Source organism: Apostichopus japonicus, chromosome 2 (genome assembly GCF_037975245.1).
Source record: "Apostichopus japonicus isolate 1M-3 chromosome 2, ASM3797524v1, whole genome shotgun sequence".
NCBI lineage: Eukaryota > Metazoa > Echinodermata > Holothuroidea > Aspidochirotida > Stichopodidae > Apostichopus > Apostichopus japonicus.
This window is the reverse complement of record NC_092562.1, coordinates 20,429,138-20,454,802: the sequence shown is the minus strand read 5'-3', so window position 1 is coordinate 20,454,802 and position 25,665 is coordinate 20,429,138. Positions and strand designations below refer to the sequence as shown.

General features: G+C 36.8%; 1 protein-coding gene across 2 annotated transcripts in view; it reads right to left on the bottom strand.

Moving 5' to 3' along the window:
• Positions 1 to 25,665, bottom strand: part of LOC139981543 (HEAT repeat-containing protein 1-like) — a 45,626-nt gene that overhangs the window by 3,780 nt on the left and 16,181 nt on the right. For both annotated transcript variants that reach the window (XM_071994018.1, XM_071994009.1), the window contains exons 15-40: positions 25,386 to 25,486; positions 24,453 to 24,641; positions 23,776 to 23,950; positions 23,461 to 23,621; positions 22,085 to 22,277; positions 18,142 to 18,323; positions 17,188 to 17,361; positions 16,306 to 16,542; positions 15,770 to 15,898; positions 15,342 to 15,436; positions 14,405 to 14,563; positions 14,079 to 14,203; positions 13,644 to 13,765; positions 12,829 to 12,957; positions 11,725 to 11,973; positions 10,728 to 10,842; positions 10,024 to 10,178; positions 9,266 to 9,318; positions 8,590 to 8,713; positions 7,601 to 7,744; positions 6,748 to 6,960; positions 5,680 to 5,807; positions 4,367 to 4,466; positions 2,643 to 2,795; positions 1,670 to 1,804; positions 751 to 855 (exon numbers count right to left, since the gene is read on the bottom strand). In XM_071994018.1, coding sequence (XP_071850119.1) covers positions 751 to 855; positions 1,670 to 1,804; positions 2,643 to 2,795; positions 4,367 to 4,466; positions 5,680 to 5,807; positions 6,748 to 6,960; positions 7,601 to 7,744; positions 8,590 to 8,713; positions 9,266 to 9,318; positions 10,024 to 10,178; positions 10,728 to 10,842; positions 11,725 to 11,973; positions 12,829 to 12,957; positions 13,644 to 13,765; positions 14,079 to 14,203; positions 14,405 to 14,563; positions 15,342 to 15,436; positions 15,770 to 15,898; positions 16,306 to 16,542; positions 17,188 to 17,361; positions 18,142 to 18,323; positions 22,085 to 22,277; positions 23,461 to 23,621; positions 23,776 to 23,950; positions 24,453 to 24,641; positions 25,386 to 25,486 — 3,845 coding nt within the window. The remainder of the gene's footprint in view (positions 1 to 750; positions 856 to 1,669; positions 1,805 to 2,642; positions 2,796 to 4,366; positions 4,467 to 5,679; positions 5,808 to 6,747; positions 6,961 to 7,600; positions 7,745 to 8,589; positions 8,714 to 9,265; positions 9,319 to 10,023; positions 10,179 to 10,727; positions 10,843 to 11,724; positions 11,974 to 12,828; positions 12,958 to 13,643; positions 13,766 to 14,078; positions 14,204 to 14,404; positions 14,564 to 15,341; positions 15,437 to 15,769; positions 15,899 to 16,305; positions 16,543 to 17,187; positions 17,362 to 18,141; positions 18,324 to 22,084; positions 22,278 to 23,460; positions 23,622 to 23,775; positions 23,951 to 24,452; positions 24,642 to 25,385; positions 25,487 to 25,665) is intronic.

Genomic DNA, 25,665 nt, shown 5'->3' with positions numbered 1-25,665 from the left:
CTAACAAGGAGATGAGAAGATAAAACAGTATAAAACCAATACTTGTGCAAAATCAAACTGTATTTCTTTAATAGATCAAATATTATTGTCCCTCCACTGTTTATCTCCTACCTCTCCTCTACCCCTATTGGTTTCTTTCCTTCTTCTCTCCATCCCTTGTCTACTAATCCCCTTTCATCTATCTCTTTGTGTTCACCATGCTCATTAACCTGTCTGCATTCTGTGCGCGTTTTTGTCCCTTCTGTTACTGTTACTTGTCATTTAGCCTCTGAAGAAGATCCTGCTAGGATCGAAACGTCAGGCCAACTTACTTTTACAGATTCTCCTACACAGGCTCTCTAGTGGAATAAGCAGTTTGCTAACAGTTTTATTTTATTTTGTTTTCAAATATTATTTAGTTAGATTTTTATGTAAAGCAGGGGATGGGAGATGGGGGGGGAGGGGGGTTATTGGTTAGACATAGCTTATAATTCCTGTGGCCCTCTGATATTAGATGTACACTAAAAGACTAAATGCAAGTAAGTAAAGTGGAGAGAGAGAGACAAGTAACTGCAGCAGACTAAGATTAAAAAGCGATGATAGGGAGAAACAGGTTTTAGTATCATTGAGGAGAGCAATAGGAGGTAGAAAACACTTCTGAAAAATTACAAGTGAACATAGGGCAATCAAAGATTCTAAGATTCTAATCTAAGATTATAAAATCCAGAATTTTTACAAGAATCCCTCTTCCATCTTATATTTTTGACATACCTTGTAGTACATTGGCCTGAAGGTGGTCTCTGACAGCTTCATAATGTGCATCAGAATACTGTCGATAACAGCGCCCTCACGTTGAGACACCTCTTCTTTACCAACCTGTAGATAAAAATTTGAAAATATGATTTATGTTTGGAAAGTACAGGACTTTTCATGACATTCTTATTTTACAGCAAAATATAAAAATCTTTCCTTAAAAAGCATTCCTATTTTCCAGTCATAATGTAACTGCCAATGTCCACTTTCTTCCGACCATATTTTTCATTTTTATGTAATACATGTTTGTAACTCATCGGGTTAGTTACAGTTCTCTGTTCCACCTTACAGCCAGTGAAGAGACGGTCACAATACAAAATACTGAAGACAATGGGAAGTACAATCAATCTACTTCAAGCCATTACTTGGGCTGGAAATAAGATAAAAGGTGAGTGGGGAGGGGGGAGTGGGGAAACAGGAAAGAGTGAGATAAAAGTCTACCTTTAGGTCTACATTACTTTTTATGCCTGAGGGTACAGGCACATTAATTAACAAATGCTATGAGGGTAGATGGAGGGGGAGCAAAGGGGGGGGGGAGAGGGAGGTAAAAGCTTATCTAGGGATCTTCCTTTCAGTACTTGAGGGCTTGATGGTAGAGTGAGGGGGAAGGAAAGGGGGAGGGAGTTAACCGATTACCTCTAGGACTAAAATGATTTACTTAGGCTTGATGGTAGATTGAGACAAATGGGGAAAGAGGTAAAAGCTTACCTCTGGGTATTACATAGATTACTTAAGTTTGAGGGAAGAGAGAGAGGGGGGGCATAAAGGGGGATGGAATTAAAAGTTTACCACTGTATCTTACTTTAATTTACTTAGGTTTGAGGATAGGGAGAGAGGATTGATGAACACTGGGAGAGAGAGGGCAGTATTTGCTTACCTCTGGGTGTCTGGTCCTATAGTCCAGGGCATCTAGAAAGAAAGTCATTGTAGTTGAGTGGTGGCTGAGTACATCCTCCTTAGAAGCTGTGTTGATATGGTCTTGTAATATATTCATCAGTGGCACTATACTCTCCTGATGAGAAAATGAAAGGAAGAGTAAATAAACTAAACAGATTCAATTGTATCTTAAACTGCGGACCAGTAATAATCAAGCCAGTAGTATTTAATACAAGCTGAACAAATACCATCGTTGGATCTTATAGAGGTTACCGTTGATAAGTGAGGGAGAAATGGCAACTGCACAATGATGTGTTTTGTTGTAAAGCTCATGAAGAAAGTTTAAAACAGTGAAAATGAACCAAAATGAATGATTAACTATGAAAAACAGACAAAAAGATAGGGAAGAAAGGGAAATGAGAATTAAACTGCACCAATGCCATTATAGGCCACAGCCAGGCCTGACGAGAGGGGGATCGGGTGCGGGGGGGGGGGGCAGGTGTGTTAGGATGAACAGCTCACACAAAACACCTAAGGTCAGCCCTGTTTATTCTTCTTTTGGAAGGTATCATGGTTTACAAGACAAACTAAGTCATAATATCACTAGGAAGTCAAATATGTGATGTTTTCTTTCAGGTGTTTTTTTCTTCTTTTTTTTTCCTAATAATTTGATGATGATAATGTTGCAAACTTTTCAGGTTCTAGTAGTAAATGTATTTGCGAATAATACCTTTTCTATCAAAGAAGGTCAGAATGTTCAAGAAGAAATACAGAAATGGCTAATTCAAGCACTACTATCCCTGTCATGTTTCTGCTGTTCTTGACTTATCCATGAATCAGCATAAGAACAAACATTAAGCAATAACTTCTTGCGTATCCAAGTAATTGCTTTTTTTAACATGTTTTCTGATTGTAGGTGGGGAGGAGGGGTTGGGGGAGGACTTTAATAAAACAGTTAGTAGGGAAACACTTACACTGTGAGTATTTTCTATAACGGTATAGGTCTGAGCAACGGCAGGAAGCAAGACTCTCAGCGGCAGCTTCTTGGAGAGCATCTGTCGACACGCCTTCAAACGCAGATTCAACTGAGTTTTCTCATCGTCATGGTTACAAGACAGACGAGATACCTATCAAAACGAAAGAATGGAGAACCAATTTTTTATGGGTTTTAGGTTTTCATAGAAATTCAGTATAGTCAGTGATTGGTCACCAATGCACATTAATTAATCAATATATATTTAAGCAGACGATTTTAATATTCACAACTTTTCCCAAAATCTACCGTTTTGATACAATATCATACCACAATCAGCTTTCCTTTTTGGAGTTATCATATTTACAAGGTGTTCAGATTTTTCACAATTTAAATTAGATTCTTGTACTCAATAGGTTGTATCTACATACAAAAAACATGTTGTTAACCACCATGTACTGTTTGAGGTATCATGTGCTAAACCAAATGTCACACACACACAGACACGCATGTTTGTATTACATTCAGACCGAGGACCCCATTGTATTTTCCATTGTTCAAATCCACGTACCCTAACCTTAACAATACCCCATACAATAGAATTCTTCCGAGGACGTGGTGATTCTTTAGAAATCACAACCGAGGACCTGGAATTCTTTTGTTCAAGTCCTTGGTCAGAATACAAAACAAACGCACACACACACACGCCATCACCATCGGATAGATTCCTTTAGACTTTGGCAAGGGATCAAAATGGACTTGCTAAGAGAGGCGATTTGTTGTTAACAAGTCTGCTCACATTATCACACTGTTTGACGCTGGATAGTCAAGAGCATACAAACAAAATATGAAAGGAGGACGGAGTGAACACCTCTCAAAGCAATTTACGAATCAGTTAAACCGAAAGATTAATCTGAGCAATCGTGATTTGGAAATCTACCAATACCATTTTAGAAGGTCACAAGCACTTATCATACGACACGTTTGATGAGCTCATTGATAACACCTACCAGCCAGTCTGATATACCTTAATTACGTGGTTAAATCAACAACACTTTTTAATTATGATACGGTACTAATTAATTTAGCAATAAATGGTGCCTGTCGACTGACTATATATACGGGTCGAAATCACAACAATTAATTTTTTAGTGGGGGTGGATGGAAAGTAGGTACAAAGTAAATTATCACTATCTTATCTATACTAATCCGTAACTTAATTATCAAATCTTTGCTTTGCTTTGTTTTTAAGGGTATCATTTGTTATTTTGTCTGTTGGACTGATTGGCTGTTTTGTAGATAAAAGGACCTGCATATGTACTTTGTTCATATATAAAAAATGGAAAAAAAAAGTAGCGCCCTCACGTCATAACAAGTAAAAAATTGTTTTCACTCAAAATATAATATTTCAAGTGACTTAAAAAAGGTATTCTGAAGTTAAGTTTTTTCAAAATAGTTAGACTTATCTCAGTTTGCCATTATGGTGAATGTTCACTATGGTGCAAACACCACTATGGTACACCACTATGATGCGCTATAATACATGTAACCTGTCCTTTCAAATATACAGCTATACTTGTTGGAACTAGAACAAACAAGCAGAATGCAAAAATCCAAAACAGAGTTTCAGAAAAAAAGAAAAGGAAATAGTAATGAATATAATTATGAAATGTTATTATTCATAAAAAAGGTTTTGCCTTTATGGGGGTAACTCTTAGGTCTTACCTGCTGCAAAATCTCTCCCACGTAAGGACTGATGAAGTTTGGAAGAGTTTCTACAATTTTCTGGACAGCTGTAACAGCACACAACATGAAGAGATTCATACTGAAAGAAAGAGAGAAAAGAGATTTACGATACCGTTGTCCTAATTCCTGATATATTTCTGTTCTCTTACTATTCTAAAAGTTCCAACTCTATACATAATTCTGCTGATCATATCCGATGTTAAAGCAGACCGCTGACTTGGTTTAATGAACTTCCAGATCACCTGATGAAAACCACAGGATGATAACACATACATATCTAGAGACTGTATTGCAAGGATTACACACTGGCTACCAGTCTCACTCACGATAATTTTCAAGGTACTGTACCGTTAAGAAGTTACCGTTCATCACCAATACAGTTATCAGAGCTATTTCAGCCTTATAATGCACCTCGTAAACTGCGCTCTCGGAAACGTCTTTTCACCACCGTAAAGACTACAAACAGATCCAGGCAAAACAGCTGCTTTGCTTCTGCTGCCTCAGATCTTTGGAACAAAGTTACCAGCATCCATCAAGCTCTCTCCTTCTCTTGTGTCCATCATATCTACTCTGAAAACTCATCTGTTTCTAGAACTCAACGACTTCTAACTGACTTTAACTATTTTTCATCTTCTTCTATGTCTGCTACTTGCTTTGTCCTTTCTCACTGTTGTTTCACTGCGCCATGAGCATCTTTTTGATGGATTTCAGCACATTAAAAATGATCATTTAGTTTTAAACTTTAACAATATAGCATTAAAGAATTTGGTTTTTATCATCACAAGCTGAGAAAGGATTATTACGGCCTTGCTGCAGCTCCGTGAGTGATAGGGTAACATTGACACGTCATAGTATATGAGAATCTGGCAAAAACAGAAGCTTTATAATTTTATCAATTGAATATAATCAAACGCTTCAAGGATACCTATGTGTGAGCCTGAGCATGTCAATTTTACATTATGACTGAAGCAAACAGGAGAGCATTATTCTGTTTTAAGAGGTTTCTACACTCAGTTTGTAATATCAGCACTTTGAATTTAGTAATTACAATAAATGAGGAAAAACACTTTGGATGGGGATGTGGGTGGGGGAGGGGAGGGGAAGGGGTTAAGTTCTTTATTTCCCACATCTGTACATGTGCACATCATGAGCCAATCCTTTAGTACTTCACCCAGTCTTGCTTTGGGGACAGGGACCTACCTAGTGTATTGGGTAGATATGAATCTGAAAGTAGATAGTGGAGGAGAGGGCTTGCCAATAATATCAGTTTTACTATTCAATCTAGATCTTACCTGTCTACCAGTTTTGTTCCAGCCAGCATTTTCAAGATGGTGGGGACCATTCTAGACAGGAAAGGGATAGAGTACGCCCTCAAGCTACAGACAGTCTCTGCAAGACAAAGCAAGGCGCTGGACACCAGCTGCAGAATAAATACATGAAAAGTTATGGAATAAGGAATGATGAATTATCGATGCTTGAGTTTATTACTCAAGCTTTCAATTGCTTGACATAATATCTCATGTGATATTATGGGATGGCCTCGAAAATCGTTTTAAAATCAGTAAGAGTGTGAATGCTTTCTGCAAAAATTTAAGAGGACAATTGTTACTTGGCACCAGATTAACTAAATTTTCATTCCTTTTCCTTTTGCCTTTGTCAAGTTTTCTTTTGTTTATTTTGTTTTCTCTTATTACTTTTCTATTCCTCTTGTCATATCTATTGCTTTTTCCATATCTATTGCTACCAATTCTGTTAAGGAGAGCTGCCTTTAAAAACATCTGGCTTCTTTATCCCTCCTCTACTTTTCTGTAATGAAATTCGTTCCATCTTCTTTATTTTACACAAGCGGTAATTAACTGATTAATTTACCGAGTTATGTTATTTTTCTTAATCTGTCTTGACTGAGAGAAACACTGACTTCTCTCTGTAGACAATAATACAAATGCAGCAGAGTGAGGAAAAAAAACACCCATTAGTCAATGACTCTTCTTTGTTATGTACATTACACAATATTCTTAGTTCTGATATCATTCAAAGTCACTGACAACCCCTTGCATTCCGATTTTAAATTTAAATGACCTTTCAACCTACACAATCATAAAAATAAATATATATATAAAGTAAAACAAATTTTTCATGGCATATTTAATAAATTAGGGAAGAATATTTGTCAAACCCTCAACAAAGAAGATAAAGGCAGGTTTCATTATCATTTGTGTCATCAACAGTTAAGTTTTCCTTGTGCGTATCACTCCACCATATTATCACTGCTAATCTTTCCCAAATCCCAAATGATTGTTTTATATACAAAAACCATTTGTTTCTCTTGCGAGTGAAGTCATTACTTCTTACGTACATACCTGAGTATTTGCTGCTTCCTTCTGGAGTATTTCTAGTGTCAGCTCCATGACGGGGGTGAATTCACGAGAGGACTCCGAGCCCAGCAGCTTGCAGAGCAGTTTCAGACTGTAGAGGGCAGTCTGCCGGTTCACATCTACTTCTGTACTGGTCGTATCGGAGGGAGACTGGGCCACAGTGACGAGTTGAGGGATCAGACCCAACAGGAGAATGTGCTGTCATATGATAATTAGAAGATATAACATTGGTGTGTTCACTAACATCTCTGACTACATATTGCAATGAAACCTGGGTGATCTGTACACTTACTAGGATTGGAGGTTGTGTGGATGTGGAATAAATCAAAATATGTTTTAAAAAATTAAAACAACGTTGAGAAAAATGATGGTCTAAACACCTTTCAGCCTTTGAACTTGTAGCTTTTTGTAATACCACAAAATCAATATGTATATTATCACAAAATATGTAATATTGTTGTGGGAACACTTGCACATATCATGAGATGGCCTCATCATGCATGTACAAAAAGCCCTTCTGGTTGAGTGCACACAGTCACAAACGGACAAGAGTTAATGAGCAACACCCGATGAAAACACGTAAGATGCCGTTGTCCAAGATCAAAAGCAAAATTTAGCCTGATCGCTGACTTTCGGTTTGCTGCTTCCATAATCTTGAAAAATGTACCTCACAATCAATTAGGCATATACCTAAAAAATATGACTTTTTTTTTCAATTTTGATACCATAACCTGCCATAGATGTGAGGTACTTTCTAATATTGTAGATCATACCTCACGATCAATAGCAAATCAAATTACAAAATGAGGCTAGTTGTTATAAATATTGCAAAAGCTACCTCATTCTCTGTGAACCTGTCCTTGTGTTGCACCAGGATGTTATTGAGGAGCTCCATTGCTTTTCTTCTGACTGAGGCAAGTTTATTACCGAGCAAGCCAGAGATAACCTGGATGAAGACATCAACTGGCAACAATGCATTGACCTGAGAGAGAAAAGGATTAAAAACAAATGAAATCACTCATTTTAGAAAAGATTTTCACAGCAATTTTTGGGTCACCGAGAGGAAATTGTGTTTGCAAACTTGTAAGAAGATCTCAGGCTTGAACCCAATGTTTGAAAAATTGATAAACTAATTAATTTACATAGTTTGCGGAATGAATCTAGGATTAATAGACAATTAATAATAAAGACATTGCAGGAGGGCTGAGGGAGAAGAAGGGTAAGGGACGATTGCAAACAAGAAAATCAAAGAAATTATATTAAGTATTAGATACTACTTGAAATGTGTGAAGTCAATTAATTTTCTATCCAAAATCACAGTTTTGTTTTCCCTTCTTAATTTCCTTTCCTTCCTTTTCACCTCCATTACTAATTCCATCCATTACAAATGACCTCCATTACTAATTAACTCCATTACTAATTACCTCAATTAGTAATTACCTCCCATTGTTACACACCATTGTTTATCTTCACAGTCTTTAATCCTCTCATTGCTCTTTCCTATTTCATCTTACCTCTCTCCTTTGTTGTGTCTTATTTTGCTCTATACATTTCTCATTTGTCCAATTTTAACTGTCTTTCCATCTGTGTGTCTTAATATCTTCCTATTTTGTGTTAGCTTTTGAAGAAGATCCTACTTGGATCAAAATGTCAGGCCATCTAACTTTTGCATATAAGTCAATACCTTCATATTTGTTTAAGACAAATAATTCCACTGCAACTGAAAACTAATTTGAAATATATTTTAATTACAACCATTTGAAGAGCATATTTTAGATCTGGTCAAACCCAAGAAATAATCTCATCATTACAAAGGAACTAAATTACCTTGTCAAGAACATCATATGTACGATGCAGCAAAGCTTTCCAAAATTTGGCAGTTGCATTATCAGCATTGTTCTCACCACACTGAGCGACCTGTTGTGCAAACCGCAAGTTTTCTTCCAATAGTCTGTATTGAAAAAAATGCACAAACAAAAATAAAAACAACAATTGAAAATGCCTGCTTTTGCCCCAGTTGATATGGTTAACATTGTGAAATATTGTGAAAATTATCAAATCAGATCGAAATTGATTTAACAAGTTTTACTGATACTTTAGGAAATGGCCTTGCAGAAATCTGCCTCTCTGCTTAAACCATGTCATGAGAAAAACATGAAAATAAAACAGTCTTAATTTAAGTATATTCATAAAAACCACTTGGGCTATGGAGTTATTCGTTTCGTTTATTTATATGTTTTACCACAAAATAAATACGTCATTTGTAGCGAATACAGAGAGATATGGTGAATGGAAGTGTATCAAAACACCCTTTTGGGCTTATCAAGTGATACACTCCCTGTACATATCCCTTAGTGTTACTGAACAACTCACTGACTGACACTCAAATGTATGGGTGAAACGCACAATACCTAGTCACGAATCTGATGAATATAGCAGTAGGTGAATAATATCCTTCTGGCAATACCAAGGAATAAATAAAAAAAAACAACACTGTACGTACACTTGATAGAGGCCCTGGAGTTGCACCTTCTCCTCTTCTGACAAACTGGCCACCTGTTAATTAAAATCAGGATTAGAACCAGTTACAACCAGATTCAGTATTAATTTAACACATATCAGACTGTCGCACATGGGTCGAACTTGATGCTGTGTCAGTGATGGACCAATGCTGACTATTGGCTTATTTCATGCATTACCCCACTAGTAGATATAAAGAAAGCGAGAATACAACAAACGTGCTGCCACACTGAAAAACTAACACTTGCTGTCACTCGAAGGACACACAAACTAATTCATCATTATTAAGGTACGTAATAGCAGTAACTGTCATGAAAGAAATACAGCAAACAGCTAAGGGAAATCTTATTCACTTTGGGAGACATCTCAGATGTAATTCTTTCTTCACATAAAACGGCAGAAGACTTAATCAAGTCTAAAATATGACATCACTGAACCACATGTGCTTTAAATTGTTCATGTTTTTGTTTCTTGATTTTTTTGCAATGTTTATTTTCTGTAATGGAGTCTAACATAGTGGCGCTCTTAACATGACTCAATGATGGCCTTGGATTTAGTGTCAACTTTATTAACATTCTACCTCGAAAATTTGGAAAGAAAAACAAAGAGATAGCTAAGAGGCACTCATGAAATTCACAGATTTACAAAACAACATCTCGCAGACATGTCCTTTAAAACTGCCATGTCTCACAAACGGAACAAGTTATCTCATGCTGCAGGCTTAGAAATCCAGCTTTTTACCTTAGAAATGAACTCGTCAGACGACAACAGCTGAGAAAAGAAGCCAACCGTAGTAAATTGGAACTGACGTAACTGTTTCCCTGAAAATCTCCTTTTATCAAGGAGTTTGTCAAATCCGTCCGGTTGACTTCTTGAAGACTTTGAAATTATCGGAGCTACAAAGTTAAACAAACAAAAACGACGGTCAAAATATCAACACATCCCTTCAATTACAAGTAACGTAACAGATTGAAGGTAACGCAACAGATTTTATTGCAACAGATTTTGTATAAAGAAACTCAGTATTTTAGAAATGTTTACAAGAAGCCCCCAAAAAAATGAAAGAAAATAGAAAGAAGACAACTGGGAATTAACATCTGTCTACTAAAAAAGGCAAACTATTGACAAAATGATGCAAATTTTTGATTTTGAAGAGAAACTTCATTGAACTTGTAAAGAACACTGGACAAGAAATTTGATTGGATTGTGTGAGAAGTAGAATGATGGTAATAAAAGGGAAACGACTTCTGTCAGAAAACTCTCTAGATTTGACGTACGAGTTGACCGACCGGATTGACAAATCCTTCAGGAATATCACAATAAGAAAGGCCTGAGCAGAGCTTTTGATTTGGTTTTTCTTTAAGAGCTATAACTTGCAGAATTCAAATTCAAATTATCTCAATAAACAATTTTTCTTCAAACTAGCAAGCTATGACAAAACTTACCACTGTCTAGAAAAGTTGACAAATATTGGATCATTTTCGTGATACTGATTATCTGAACTTGAGATGAGAAATGGTGACAAAGAGCCATCCAAAACTGCTGGTTCCTTCCAGAGACCTGGACAAAAAGGATAAAATAGGTTTAAATGAAAAAGACGATTGTTTGTGTGAAATGTAATGTTCCTATACCACATAATATTCATAAGATCATATAATATGCCGATAGGTTGTTATCAGTTTGTGCCACTATTTACGCTTCGATATTTGAAGAGTGTTCGTTACTTTCTGTAATGACATCAATAACCAGCAAAGGCCGATTTCCTAGCAGATACTAATCTTGACTGTAACCTAATTTGCATATTAAAATCTGGACTGATCTTGTTGTTCTCATCGAGTGAATGAATCGTTATAACCAGCTTGTTGCAAACTTATCAGGAAGAAAGTAACCTTTCCTTTCTTTGAGAAAACATCAAACTGTTTAGATGAGGAAAAATCATGACATGGAACAATCGTGGAAAAATGCAAAATGTTATCATATGTGTGGCCAAAGGATTCCATCATCTTGTGAGGAAAACCAACTGAGTTCCAATCAAAGCTACAAATATCTCAACATCTGATTCCAATCATAAAAAATGCTTTGAAATATTTTTCAAATCTTCATCAAAATTATGGGTTCAAATCATGCGACAAAAATATTACAGTATAAAGGGGCACTTTAGTACAAAAATCAAAGAAATGAAACATGAATCATGATGAAAACTGATGTTTTTTCTTTTAGACACATTAAAACTTTATGCAAGAGTAGCATTACATATCAAATCCAAGGATTATACAATCATGTTCACAGTTCAACAACATTCAATCTGTGATGTAACTGAAATGACATTTTTATTTCTTCTTTCCTCACAATGCACCAATACCCACCCACCAATACCCACCCACAACTGATTAAAGCTACCCCTGCTAGAAGGACCCTAAGAGTCTGTTTCATCTTACGAACCTTAATGTCCTCTATTTCTTCTGGATAGAGGGCGCCAGGACCCTTCAATGCAACACTTTCGACCAATAGCACGATGCAGCTCCACAGGTACTGTTCGGCATTCACTGTCTCTATCAGCTGGGTGAACAGCGGCAGCTTACGGTGGTCGGGGATGTGAGGAAAGGCATCGACGAAAATGCGAATGATCATAAACACTATCTTGTGTACGTTGGTTCCGAGGGATTGTGGGAGAGCTCCCTCATTGCTAGCCTGAACAGAAGGAAAGGAATCGTGTAACCAGTCAAAACACAAAATATGTTTCTCATCACATGTTGACAGCATTTTCGTAAAATTTTCAGTTATCCCTTAGCATAAATACTAAGGTAAAATTTCCTCTTTTCCAAAAAAATTTCATCAACCAATTCATTCTTAATTACTAAAATATCAATTTAGCCAATCATCCTGCCCCCTTTCTCTATGACATTGCATTAAACCAAAACACACTTTTCTAAATGGCTCCAACACAGAGAAGAGTAAATATTTGAAACAATTAATGCTATTGTGTTAATTTGTATAATTCATAACAATACCAACCTACACTCTAGCATAGAATTTCTATATTTGCGTATATATAAAATGCCCAGATAATCTAGTTGTTGCTTCAAATGATCTTCTGGTGAATGAAGCTGATTATTTGGCAAAATACATAAAATAGAAGATTTCAGCATATTTAGGTCAACATGCACAGAATTTTGTATCTGGCAAAAAGTCAGTGATATTTTGCAAAAGCATCTGGCAACAGTTAATGACATCGTCAAGGCAATGCAGATGAAAATGTCTTTGATTTTCATTATAACATGTCAATCACTTATCCACAGAGGAAAAGAACATTTCTACAAAGAGCGGCATTTTGAGGAATTTATAGGAAGCAACATTGATACTATCAATACAGCATAAATTAAAAATACATCAGGTTTAATGAATAAATCAACGATAAGATTATCATGAGTAACATATTTACATGGCATTTAAAACTACTAACAGTATGGAATATTTTGCCTCTTCAATATAAAAAGTATGACATTGCCTGCCACCAGAATGTCTCTTTAATACCCAATGACATACCTTCAAAAGAGCGGGAATTACGGTCTGCAAAGTTTTGTTAATCACTTGGAAGCTGTAACCGTCGTCCTGCCTAAGAACATTGGCTCCCATGAAGGTAAAGATGGACATGATGTTGTGTAGTAGATGCTCCTGGAAAGTTTCATACAGAAAGACATCAACAATAAAAATGGAAAAATAGTTCACAATTCAAATAAAATTGTTCCAACTGTAGCAACATGCAGAATCAATGCAAAGAAAAACAACACAGAGCAGTTTCTGAGAGATTTTCAAGATCAATTTGGTTTCTGAAAGGATAAATTGTTTCACAGACAATTGGGTTTATGCAAGAGGACTGTTCAAAGCTGATCTTTTTTTTTTTAATTCCACATTTCTTGATGAAAATATTGGCAGAAGAAAGACATTTCATTAAACCAAAGATTTAGGTTCACAATCTGCCATGGAGTGTTAGGCTACTTTAACACACACTATAACTAATAATTTTCCCCTTTTAGAGTACTGATAACTATTACTATATTATTACTATTATTTTGAAGAATGTGGAAACTGGTAGAAAAAGAGTAGGTCGAATGTGGTTAGAATGTCCTGGTATAGCAGAAAAATAGTGCTAGAGGGACATTTTCACAAATTGAGAATTTGAAAGTTGAGTTTTTGCACTCACTATCACAATATTAATTAATTCTCCAGGTGATTTATTTCTTTAATTTTTAGATAAAATAGATTTAACATGTTTATATCATACTTTACCACTTGAGTCACATCCAATCTATCATTACCTATAAACCATTCTCAAAAGACTTCTAAATTTTAATACTCACAGGAAACAGTTGTGCAGCCACATTGAGGACCAACAGGGCATGGTTGTGAGTCTGAGGGTTATCCGACGTACGAACACACTGCACGACCAGCTCCACGTTGAACTGTTCCTCCGAAAGATTTCCTGCATGAGGAGAAAGCAGTAGAGATTGAAACAAAGAAGGTAAGGCATGTGAACAACAACGTGGAAAAATAAACAGTTAACTTCTGTCCTTCACTAGATTCTGGACATCTTCCACATAGATGTTAAACATTTATAATGCGAGCTAGTATTACATTGCCAGAGTGATAAGATATGATGTTTATTCACACACTGTACAGACTGAGTAAAGGATAGGGAATTGTATTGCTTTAGGACAGTCATTCGACGGACGATGAGATCATTTAACGTCACTCATAGCCACGGTTTTGAGGACATTACAGTCATTTTCTCTCACCGAGGTTCACTGCAGCTTCATCGGCAGACCGTGACGTCATGTTCTCGCAGATCGTGTGGAGGAGGGTCAGAAGCAGCTGCTTAATGTACTCCAGTGAATCCAGCTGGCTGTCTGCCTCCAAGCACCTACAAACAAACAAGAGTAGTCAACATGTTGTACTGTACAGAATGCAGTGCCATATGAATCCAGTTGCCATGGTGACCAGTGGGCCCAAGTGTAGGCAAATGAAACATTGTATACAACCATTATTAAAATCTATATGTAGTAACAAAAGATAAGAGGCAAATACTTTCCACAACAGGTGGAAAGATAATTATTCCACTTACAATGCCAAGAGGCTGAAAAGCTCCGGAACAAGTTTAGAGGCATTTTCCATTTTGTGCAGCTTCTTCTGTGAGAGAAGTTCGAGTATAAATGTCGCCCTCTGCCAGGACTTTCCGCTGACCTCCGCTGCTTTCTGATCTGTCTTCTTCTGTTGCTTCCTTCTGTTGACAAAAAAAAGAGAGAAAGAAAAAAAAGGGTTGCAGTAGAATGTTAACAGATTTTCTAAAAAGGAAGAAACTTAAATAGTAACATTGATATTTTCTGTTAATCGTTACCTAACTGTTATCAATGAAACTGATTTGGAGATGACCAGTTTTATTGCATGAAGTATATTAACTGTTCTTGAGGAAAAAACGTAGCACGACAGGACTCATGAAATCCTTCCATGTCAGACATATCTGGACATTTTAGATGGATATACTGTTCATTTCTATGACTGTAAAGCAACTCAAGTGATAGTACTAATACACTTTAAAAAAGAAACATTTTAGCACTTTTCTTCACCTTCTCTTTCCTGAATGTTTTTTAACTAACATAGCCATCCTTCCACATCATATGACTCTAATGACTATTGCTATGTTCAGCATAAATCCCTTTACACCCCAAAATGATGCAATCAGCTGACAGTCATCCAGAAAAGCCAATAACTCTGATAAACTCTGCCCTCATTCTTATATGCAAAGCAGGCTTTGCCTTTATTCATCCCCTGTAAGTGTTGTTTTATGCCTAGAGTGATTTATGTCGTTCGTTTCCGTAGTAACAGCTTTTCCTCAGGTTTCCAGTACCTGTAATGACATTCATACAATAACCTAATAATAGTAATTCATGGTCACACATATATTGTGTCCCAGCATTACGTTACATAATTTGACTAGTCGTGACTAGTATAACTGTCATTGGACACGAGCTTGCCTGTAAAATGTTATAAACACAACTTACCGCCTGGCTTCCTTTGCGTCATGCAGGTTCTTCAATTTCTGATCAGGGAGCACTGTTTTAAGTTCATCGGCTATCAGCTCAGGAGACAGAGGGAGCTATTCCACAATAAAGGAAAAAAACGTCATAATGCTATCAAAAATGCATCAAGTTACAGAATCACTGCAAAGACTTACGTTGAAGTCCTCACTTTATATGAATGGGTTAACTCAAGACTAAAATTGGTCGCAACAGTGTCATGAAAACTTCAAAATAAAGAAAATGTATGTATGCTTTATTTGGTCAGTGCTCAGTGCTACTCAGCACATGATATCTAAGTGACTGTAAAGTTAAAAAAGCTTTTATCGTATACTTTTTCAGGCATTCTTGACATGGAAGTCCAATAATTGAGGTATTTTACTGTAAGTTAAAACCAAGCCTTTTAGTGTTACCTTTCTCAGTACCCTGTTAAGGACCTTCACCATATCTGGTGATTGCGATTCTAAGCTCAGAGCAATCAGGTGCTGAAAAAGATCCTGTTGCACAGGTTCAGACATGGCCAAGAAGAATTCCACTGAGATCTGATGAGAAGAATAGACACGTTAAGACTAACAGCAGAAATGGGAGAGCGATAGAGGGCTCACTGACATTCAAGTTTCTATAAGCTTGAAAAGGTATTGAAACATCTATGCCATTATGGCCTTTCATGAGTGAAATGACCAAAGAATCGTCACAGATTTTTTTTTTTTAACAGGGAATCTTCTTTGCACAAAACAACAGAAAGAGATTAACAGGGACAAAGAATCCATGAAACTTCAGAGTAACTTATTGCAATAAAACATTTAATAGAAACATTGCAATTTATGAATATGACCAACCTAGGCATTTAGATCAAGATACTAGTATTAAGCTGTCAGCTTAGTATTTTCTGTTTGGTATTTGTTTTGGGCAGTTAACTGACAATGAGGAGAGATGATCCTGTTCGTACCTTATCCAGAGCGGCGCATTGCATGCTGGTTCCCTCTCTCGTCAATGCCTCCTGGGACAGACACAACCACAAGCTATCCCGGCAGTTTTTATCGTTCAACAGGTCAGCTGTAGCAGGTCGGAAGTGGCCAAGAATGCTCTTAGCGAGCGTAAAGTTGTAAGCCGTCATGACTCCCACAGAGGATCCAGCAGTGACTACTGCATTCTTCATCGGTGTTATCAGTCTAGAGAGTAATGCCTATATTGGTAAGTAAGAAAATTAACAATAAATGAAATTGCTATTCATGATATAGACTATGGATACATAAAAATTGAATTATACAAGTGTGCAACCGTTTACATAGACAGATGGTGGTAGTCTTTATGTTTACCATTAATTCAACTACAGTCAAAGAAGTCCATACTAAAGTTTATTACACTCATCACAATGTCCTACATCTGAAAGGTCGTACATCGTTACCATACTGTATCATACACTTTGATGTATTTGTTACTTGGAGGAACAGCATCGACAAAACAAATTTAAAAACACAAATTGTTTCAACTATTGCACGTCCACATTGCACCGACATATTTTATTTCCATTCCGGCCGAACACACATGATCTACAAAATATATTCAGAGGCTCGAAAAAACAAAAAATTTTCTCAGGGTAAAGCCAGCGGTTACTACAATGAAATTTTGGAGTTAAAAGCTAATGTTTTATATACATCGTTGATGTAAGGTTTAACAACATCATGAAACTGAATCACCAATAGGGTACATACGACAATATCTTGTTCTTTTAATAGTTCAAAATAACTTTTTACTCCTCTGTAGGATCGTAATCCTCACCCTGCAGCAAACCACCAGTTCATCCTTAAGCTTGAAACATATAGCCTACCTTGCTCTCTACCAATGCAAGTCTTTCAACCAGTGCACATCGGACATGGTGTGGTGTCTGCTCTGAACTGATGCAATCAGCCAGCCAATCAACAGCAGATTCTTCATCCACCCTGCCTTTACTAGAACTCCTTTTCTGACTTTTTTCCAGTTTGGCCAACGTAATCTTTAGCGCCTGGATGAAACAAAACCAGATAGACATCAGGCTTGGAGATTCTTTGCCAAATGTTTATAAATTTTTTCCACATTTAATGTTAACGGCACACAAGGTTCTTATAATTAATATAAAAGGAAGATTCACACAACAAGTATGAAAAAGCATCCATGTTTTACTTTGGGAGTTATCATCCTCACATATTATTTCAAGGTTTTCAGACTTTGAACACTGAGGGATGTTGTACTCAACGAGGTAGTTATCAAACATAGCAAAGAACAAAACCCATCCAAGCTTTACTGTGGACTTATAATACTTACAAAGTTTTCCAAATTTGAGCTCTGTTGACCTTTGCAGTAACCAACAGGGTCTTACTCAATAGGGTGGGATCCACATACCAAGTATGAGGTTTTCAGACTTTGACCTCCGTTGATCGCAAATAACCTCTGAACTTTACCAATTTCGATAGTAATCACCAAGAATGATCTTTGTATCAATAATGAACTCCATCCAAGCTTCAGTTTGGCAGTTCTCGTGTTTACATGGGTTTCAGGTTTGACCTCTGATGATTCATACTCACGTAAGGATGTGAAATGGCAAGAATAAAGAACTCCAAACCTCAATATTACTGAACTTATGAACATAGTTATGCAACTGCATGGTTTCATTCTACATTAACATTAAAAACAATTGTCCATTTTGAGCATTGAAAGGAAGCACAAAAAAAACAAAGAACAAAAAATTAAAAAATTATAAATAAATAAATAAAACCAATTAAAAAAATATATATATAAAAAATACCTGAGGTAAATATTGCTCATCATCAATGATCTCTTGTCCTCTTTTCAGAATCAACTTCAACATCTGACCGTAAGGAGATGTAACTTGAGGGCTCTTGGTCTGAACGGTGGTGAGACAGTCGACCGCTACTTTACGGATGGATTTGGATGGATGCCCCAAATTAAGCAACAGACTCAGAAAGGCTGAGAGGTACAAGAAAGCCATAATAGATATACTAATAATAATAATAATCAGCAGTTATATTTACGACGCTTAAGTGACCACAAATGTGGGAGAAACCCGCAAGGGCTTATGGATTACAACTTACAAGTCAGGTGGCTTTCAATTCAACATTAAAGCAGGTGGTGATATTAATTATTTCAGAATTCATAAACCCTGACTGTCCTTTTCAAAATTACAAGAGACTCACTGGCTTCCGGGGAATGATTTATCCAGTATCGCGTCGCAAAATGCTACACAAAATGGTCACATTGCTGTTCAAGTCAAAAGATGTATGGCAATTTTTCTTCACAGGAATGATAGTATTTTATAAGATTCAAGAATTCAGAGCCTTTAATACAGCTACACAAAATTTGAACAACTCATGAATATTTATAACCAAAGGTCAAGCTAGGGTCACGATGAATCCAATACAACTTCCTGGGCTTTCATCAGTTGGGCAGCTTATGTAGCGGATGACTATAAGACACAATGTTTATTTTTGATTTGTCGTAGAGTTAATTTCTAACACTGCTATTAGTCCTGGCTTTACTTCTATTAGTCCTGGCTTTACTTCTATAGTACAAAAACATTTAGAGAAATGACCATTTTGAACATCAGAAATTTAAGAGTCAAAGTGACTGGACTGCTCAATCTAGCACAGCATAGAGGTCATAAGGTTGGCGTCTTAAAAACAATCAGCAATTTATCAGTCAAAGTGACTGGACTGCTTAATCTAGCACAGCATAGAGGTCATAAGGTTGGCGCCTTAGAAACAAACAGCAATTCATCAGTCAAAGTGACTGGACTGCTTAATCTAGCACAGTATTGAGGTCATAAGGTTGGCGCCTAAGAAACAATCAGCAATTCATCAAAGTGACTGGACTGCTTAATCTAGCACAGTATAGAGGTCATAAGGTTGGCGCCTTAGAAACAAACAGCAATTCATCAGTCAAAGTGACTGGACTGCTTAGTCTAGCACAGTATAGAGGTCATAAGGTTGGCGCCTTAGAAACAATCAGCAATTCATTAGTCAAAGTGACTGGACTGCTTAATCTAGCACAGTATTGAGGTCATAAGGTTGGCGCCTTAGAAACAATCAGCAATTCATCAAAGTGACTGGACTGCTTAATCTAGCACAGTATAGAGGTCATAAGGTTGGCGCCTTAGAAACAATCAGCAATTCATTAGTCAAAGTGACTGGACTGCTTAATCTAGCACAGTATTGAGGTCATAAGGTTGGCGCCTTAGAAACAATCAGCAATTCATCAAAGTGACTGGACTGCTTAATCTAGCACAGTATAGAGGTCATAAGGTTGGCGCCTTAGAAACAAACAGCAATTCATCAGTCAAAGTGACTGGACTGCTTAGTCTAGCACAGTATAGAGGTCATAAGGTTGGCGCCTTAGAAACAATCAGCAATTCATTAGTCAAAGTGACTGGACTGCTTAATCTAGCACAGTATAGAGGTCATAAGGTTGGCGCCTTAGAAACAATCAGCAATTCATCAGTCAAAGTGACTGGACTGCTTAATCTAGCACAGTATAGAAGTCATAAGGTTGGCGCCTTAGAAACAATCAGCAATTCATCAGTCAAAGTGACTGGACTGCTTAGTCTAGCACAGTATAGAGGTCATAAGGTTGGCGCCTTAGAAACAATCAGCAATTCATCAGTCAAAGTGACTGGACTGCTTAGTCTAGCACAGTATAGAGGTCATAAGGTTGGCGCCTTAGAAACAATCCAAAACTCGATAGGAAAAGCAAGAATAAACACAACAGAAAAAAAAAATGATTAGCTTGAAATAAATGTAGTCTATGACAACAGATATTGGATGTATTGTACCCATGGGTGCTTTGTTATTTACTTGATATTTTGTTTTTGAGTTCTTTGAATCTATAAAGCAATGGATTGACATTAACATTGTAACAATTAGGCCTGGCCTAAAGGGGCTTACGTCATAACCAGTGTTCGATTTTTCCGGTATCGCATCGCAAAATGCGATCCAAAACGACAAACTTGCGAGACGTTTCCAAATCAGCATCGCACATTGTGCCGATTTGTGCGATACAAATTCCTAGTCAGATTTGGGAGCAAACACTCAAACCTTAACTTACGAACTGTCGATCACAATGAAGAAGTTATAATTTATTGAGTTTATACTCAATGTACAACTTATTCACTTGACCATATAGCGAAAAAAAAACCTGAAAAAATAATATCCTACCATAGTTAAGTGTAAAGCAAATAGCCTAACCACCTCGGCGGTTACGGATCTCACGTAACTAAAAGGTTCCCTGGCAACGTGCCAAAAAAATGTTAACAAACAGGTGTTACACAGGGGATGAGCTCACAGTTGTTGCGAAGGTACCTGGGCAAATTCGCAGCACATGTACCGTGGTACAGTAGTTGGGTATAGGGTTAAACACTGCAGTTGTAAAAATGTACGCATAATGCACGCTATTCATTGTTAGGCAGTCTAGAAACGGGGCTTTGCTGAACGTTGTTTGTTTCATAATATCGGAAGTTTTGTAAGTTGCACTTTTTAAAGATTGAAAGACAGATTAAATCTCTTTTCATTTTATAACATAATATAGCTACTTTAACTTGTCATTTTAAAATTTTCATCAGTTTCGTGACAATTTAAATAAAAAAAGTTGTCAGTATTTTGCATCCTCAACTGCGCATTTTTTCATCGCCAGACATCGCAAAAAATGACAACAATTTTCGGGGGCTTTCGCCCCCAGGATCCCCACGAGGGGTTCTACCCCATGACCCCACCATAGCCCTAAGACGGGCCCCTGGACACCACGCCTTTATGCTCGCACGTTACGCGTGCTAGGCAGGCGAACACCGGCGGGAAATCGGCAGTGTGTTCGCGGGAAATTGAACAAGGTTTTCCAACACTGCTGAACTGTGCAGTTACTGTATGCATCATGTTCAAGGTTTTCACGGAGGCCTTTGAGGAAATGAATGGTTAGTACAGTGTATATATGCTGCACTAATGCTGTGTGTAGGCCAAGGTTCACGAAGGTCATTGGTTATATTCGCGCGCCGTAGACGTGTTTTTAGATGTTACGGAGAGTCAGGTTTCCATGGATATTAATAGAAAATGAATCTGAGTTTAACTGACGCTAAAGAAATGGATCGTCTTGGGCAGATTAACAAATCATTGCAAGTATCAATAAGTACAGGTAGCTCTGCTGTTAAAAAGAAAAGTTCAATATCGTCTTGCTGTTATCGGCAATTAGGCAAAATTTTACCGATACCGATATGCTGCCGATATTGCAAATATCGGCCGATACCGATATTGAAAACGATTATCGTAGCAACACTAGTATAAATAATAATAATAAACAAACATTTTCTAGTTAATACATTAATCGCCAACATTTGGTCCGTTTTGTGGTAATTTCAAAACTGCTATTCAATATTGGGGAACTGCTATGCAACAAAAATATTGTATAGCAATTGTCGAAATTTGTTGCTATGCAATTTTTTGGCCATAAGTCGAACACTGGTCATAACTGCTTTAGTCTTAAAAGGACATTCAAAGTATTTAGCATATTTGAATATCTTGAAAACTGGAATAGAAACATGACTAGCACTAAAATCTATTTTTGGCTGTTCACTCTGACATGCCAAAAATACGTCTGCCTTGATAAAGAAAAAGAAATAGAAATGGGAAGAACCATCCCCCTCTCTCCCCCAAACAAAATGTTTCATCTCATTTAAATGTTTTCTTTACCAATGCTGTCTTTCTGAAGAACCTTGTCAAGTAAAGCATCATCTGTTTTACTGAAGCTGATGTTTGCCATTTCTAGACAGCAGACTTGGAACAAGTAGCTGATGTCATAGGGACTGTCACCATGGAGACGACAGTGGGACGTGCAGACCAATGACAGGAATCTCCAAAACTGGGTGGTACTCTGAAAATGTTTCTGCAAATTATAATAATAATAATAACAATCATAATCATGACAACCAAATATATTTCTTTTGAGAGGGTCATAAAAGTGCAAAGAACATGTGTACATCACACTTGGAAACAAAAATTGAGGACCAAAATTTGAAACAAGAATTATGGAAAGGTTGTTGATTTTTTAAGATTTCTTAATAAAAAAGCAGAATAACATAGATTCATCTTCAACTTCTCTCCACATAAGGTTGTAAACATTACTTTCTAAACATTCAGAACTGTAGCATGCAAGGTCATAGTGAACAAGTGATATATAAACTGTTGCTGCTGTATTGACTGTAATAAATTGCAGGGCAAATTTTGTTCAGGATTTTTTTTGGTTGTCTCCCGGACAGAATGCCAGGTCTTTCTTTCTGGATGTAGCAAAATGACGAAGAATGAACATCTGGTACACTGGAGGAGAGATGTGTAAGTTAAATGAGCAGAACACCGGGCATAGGTCAACTGCTGATTTCAGTATCTCTAATGAGATAGTGGGCGATCCCAATTCATCATTTTACATATTTGGGGGTATTTGGTTACAATGCAATCGGTGAGTTTGATGTAAACAGTCCCCAGGCTAATTTCGAAGTTGATTTTGGTTTTCTGAACAAACATTTGGTGGTCTCTAACGATCCGAAGGCTATTAAAAATTTTGCACTAAAAAAGAGAAATCAACAGTCAGCAAACTGTTTAATATCTACTTCCACAGATTTGTGTACTTGGTGAATGGGTAAACTTCAGTTAATTGGAACACTGAAACACTGATGATGATTCTAATGTATCAATTTAATAGATAGATAGTCTGACGTTTTTATCCTTGCATGATCTAATTCAGAGGCAGAATGAAAAGACAAAAATATAGGAAATGCGGAAATAAATTAAATAGATAGAAAAATAGCCTGAACTGATTTCAATGTTTTTAACAGTCACCAAGCTTAGTTTTGTGCATAAAATCACCGTTTGATAAGCGTTATGATAACGTTCTTCTTCTCTTAAGTCTAATAGACAACAGAAAAATCCAAAACAGTTTCACTTACTAGTTTGTATTTTTGATACATACTCTGGGCTCTCTGTTTTGAATAGTGTGTTTGAACAAATGACCTTTGACCTTTATATTCCAAACTCATGAAAAGAAAAAAAACCTTAACTTGAACTCTTCTCACCTGAATCAGTAGTCCCAAAATCTCTTTCAAGTAGTTAGTGACACTTCCATCTGTTGCATATGCAACACTTTGGGTCAAAAGGTCAAACAGCTTCACAAGAGTCAGAAGATAGCGGTTTTTGATGTCCTCACTATTTGCATGTAGCTCCAGCCAGGCGTTTTCTAAAAGAAAAGTTGTGAATACTTTCTGTTTACAATGAAACAAACATTTAATATCTCAAATTCATCACTATTCAATACAAAATGCAACTTAGGAGTTCCACAGTACTAACCATCCTGACCTGTTTGATGAGTAAATATAGCCTACTGTACATACCTTCTCCTGGCATTTCAACTCTCTCTAAAGTGGCCACGATGGATTCCAGACACCACAAATGGCCGAGCAGTAATTCTGCTGAAAGTTTGCCATCTGTTGACTCCTTCTTTGTCAATAACTGGCACAAACCGGTCAAAACTGCTTCAGGAATGCCTATCCCAGTCACATCTTCTTTCTAAAATTACAAGGAAAATATTTTAGGGTTAAATGACAGCTCATCAAGCAACCAGTATAACAGCTCATCAAGCAATCAATACAAACCTCTTAGCAAAGCATAAAAGCCTTTGATAGCTTTAATACATTAAAGTAGAAGATACCATAGAAAGATGGATGATACCATTATACATTAGGGTCATAACTTTTTGGTGAAGAACCATATATCATTTCTCATAAATCTCAGTTGATTAAGTGGATACTTCTACTACTGATTAAAATCATGTTATGATGCTTTGTAACATTGTTTCTAATGATATCGCTAAAAGTAAAAACAGTATGTACACATTTTCAGAGAACAACGCATCATTAATTGTAAATTTAAATACCCTTAACCCTAAAAAAGAATGAACAGGTCCCCCACATTATCTTTCAATAGGAGGTGAAATTGAGTTGTTTCTATCTTTAACTTAACCTTTAGCAACACAAGGTACAGTTCTTAAATCTTTCACACTTACTCATACCTTGATTTGCTCTGTGTGACCTTTGACCTGACCCAAGTCCTCTGTCAACGACTCCAGTAGAAGATCAATTATTTCCATTTGTTCAGTCTTGCCAAGCATCCTGACAGTTCTGGTCAAAATGAGACTTATCGCAAACCTGTAAGCTTCTTTCAAATGATGAGCATCTCCACATTCCAAGAGGAATTTGACCTTTGGAAGTAACATAGAAAGAACAAAAATGCCCATTTGTAATTTTTTATAAGTAAGTACAATTGTGTGTCAAGCAATAAGTTCGTGCCGACTTTATCCTTTCATCATATCTGCAAATAGAATTGTGGATGACATTTAGATATTTGAACACTTTTGTCCGACTGAAAGGCATAATAGGAAGTTTTATTTGAACCAACCCCGTTTAAATCATTGTAAGGTATGTGTACCTTGCTTCCCCCCCCCCCCCCCCTTCCTCCTTCCCTCTAATCTCAACATGGAGAAAAATATGAATTAGAATGCAAAAAGAGTTAATGGTTAATTTGCTACCAGGCTCAATTGTTTTTTCCATTTTGCTTCTTTCTTTCCAGTTTTGAAGGAGGAAGGAGGAGGGGTAGGGGAGGGGGAAAAGCACAACCTGGTTGCAAGTTTTCGTTTTGTTGCCTATGTTTTCCTAGAAAGTTATCTTCTTTGTCAAGCCTATCAGGGTATTGAGAGCTCTCTTTCAGAAACAATTCCTTCTGCAACTTTCAAATTTGCATGCACTTAAGATCTAATTCCTACAAAAAACCTCCAGGTTTAGATGTTAGAAGTTTCAATCATTTTACATTTTTCTCAAGCCCCAAAAAAATCCATTTATGGTTCTAGAACTGATCTTGAACTTTGAACCTGGAAGCATAAATTGTTTCAAAACGTAAAAAAAAAATAGACACATATATTAAACCTGAAGAACTTGAGTTAACTCACAAGATTTCTTCGTTCCTCTGTGGGATATTCACTCAAGTTTTGAGCCATTTGTTGGAGCAGTTGGGCGGTAAATCCTGATAAATTGTCACGCTTTTTTTTAACTGCACAGGAAAAGAAAAGAAACACATAAAGGTATTAGAAGTATTAGGGGAGTTGAGGAAATCCACCTTCCAACATTTCCTCCCAAATATCAGCTGCCTAGATATGGTTATATTCTTTAGAGCACTGCAAGATATTACACGCATGCAGCAATGATGATCAAGACTAAATTTCCGTAGGT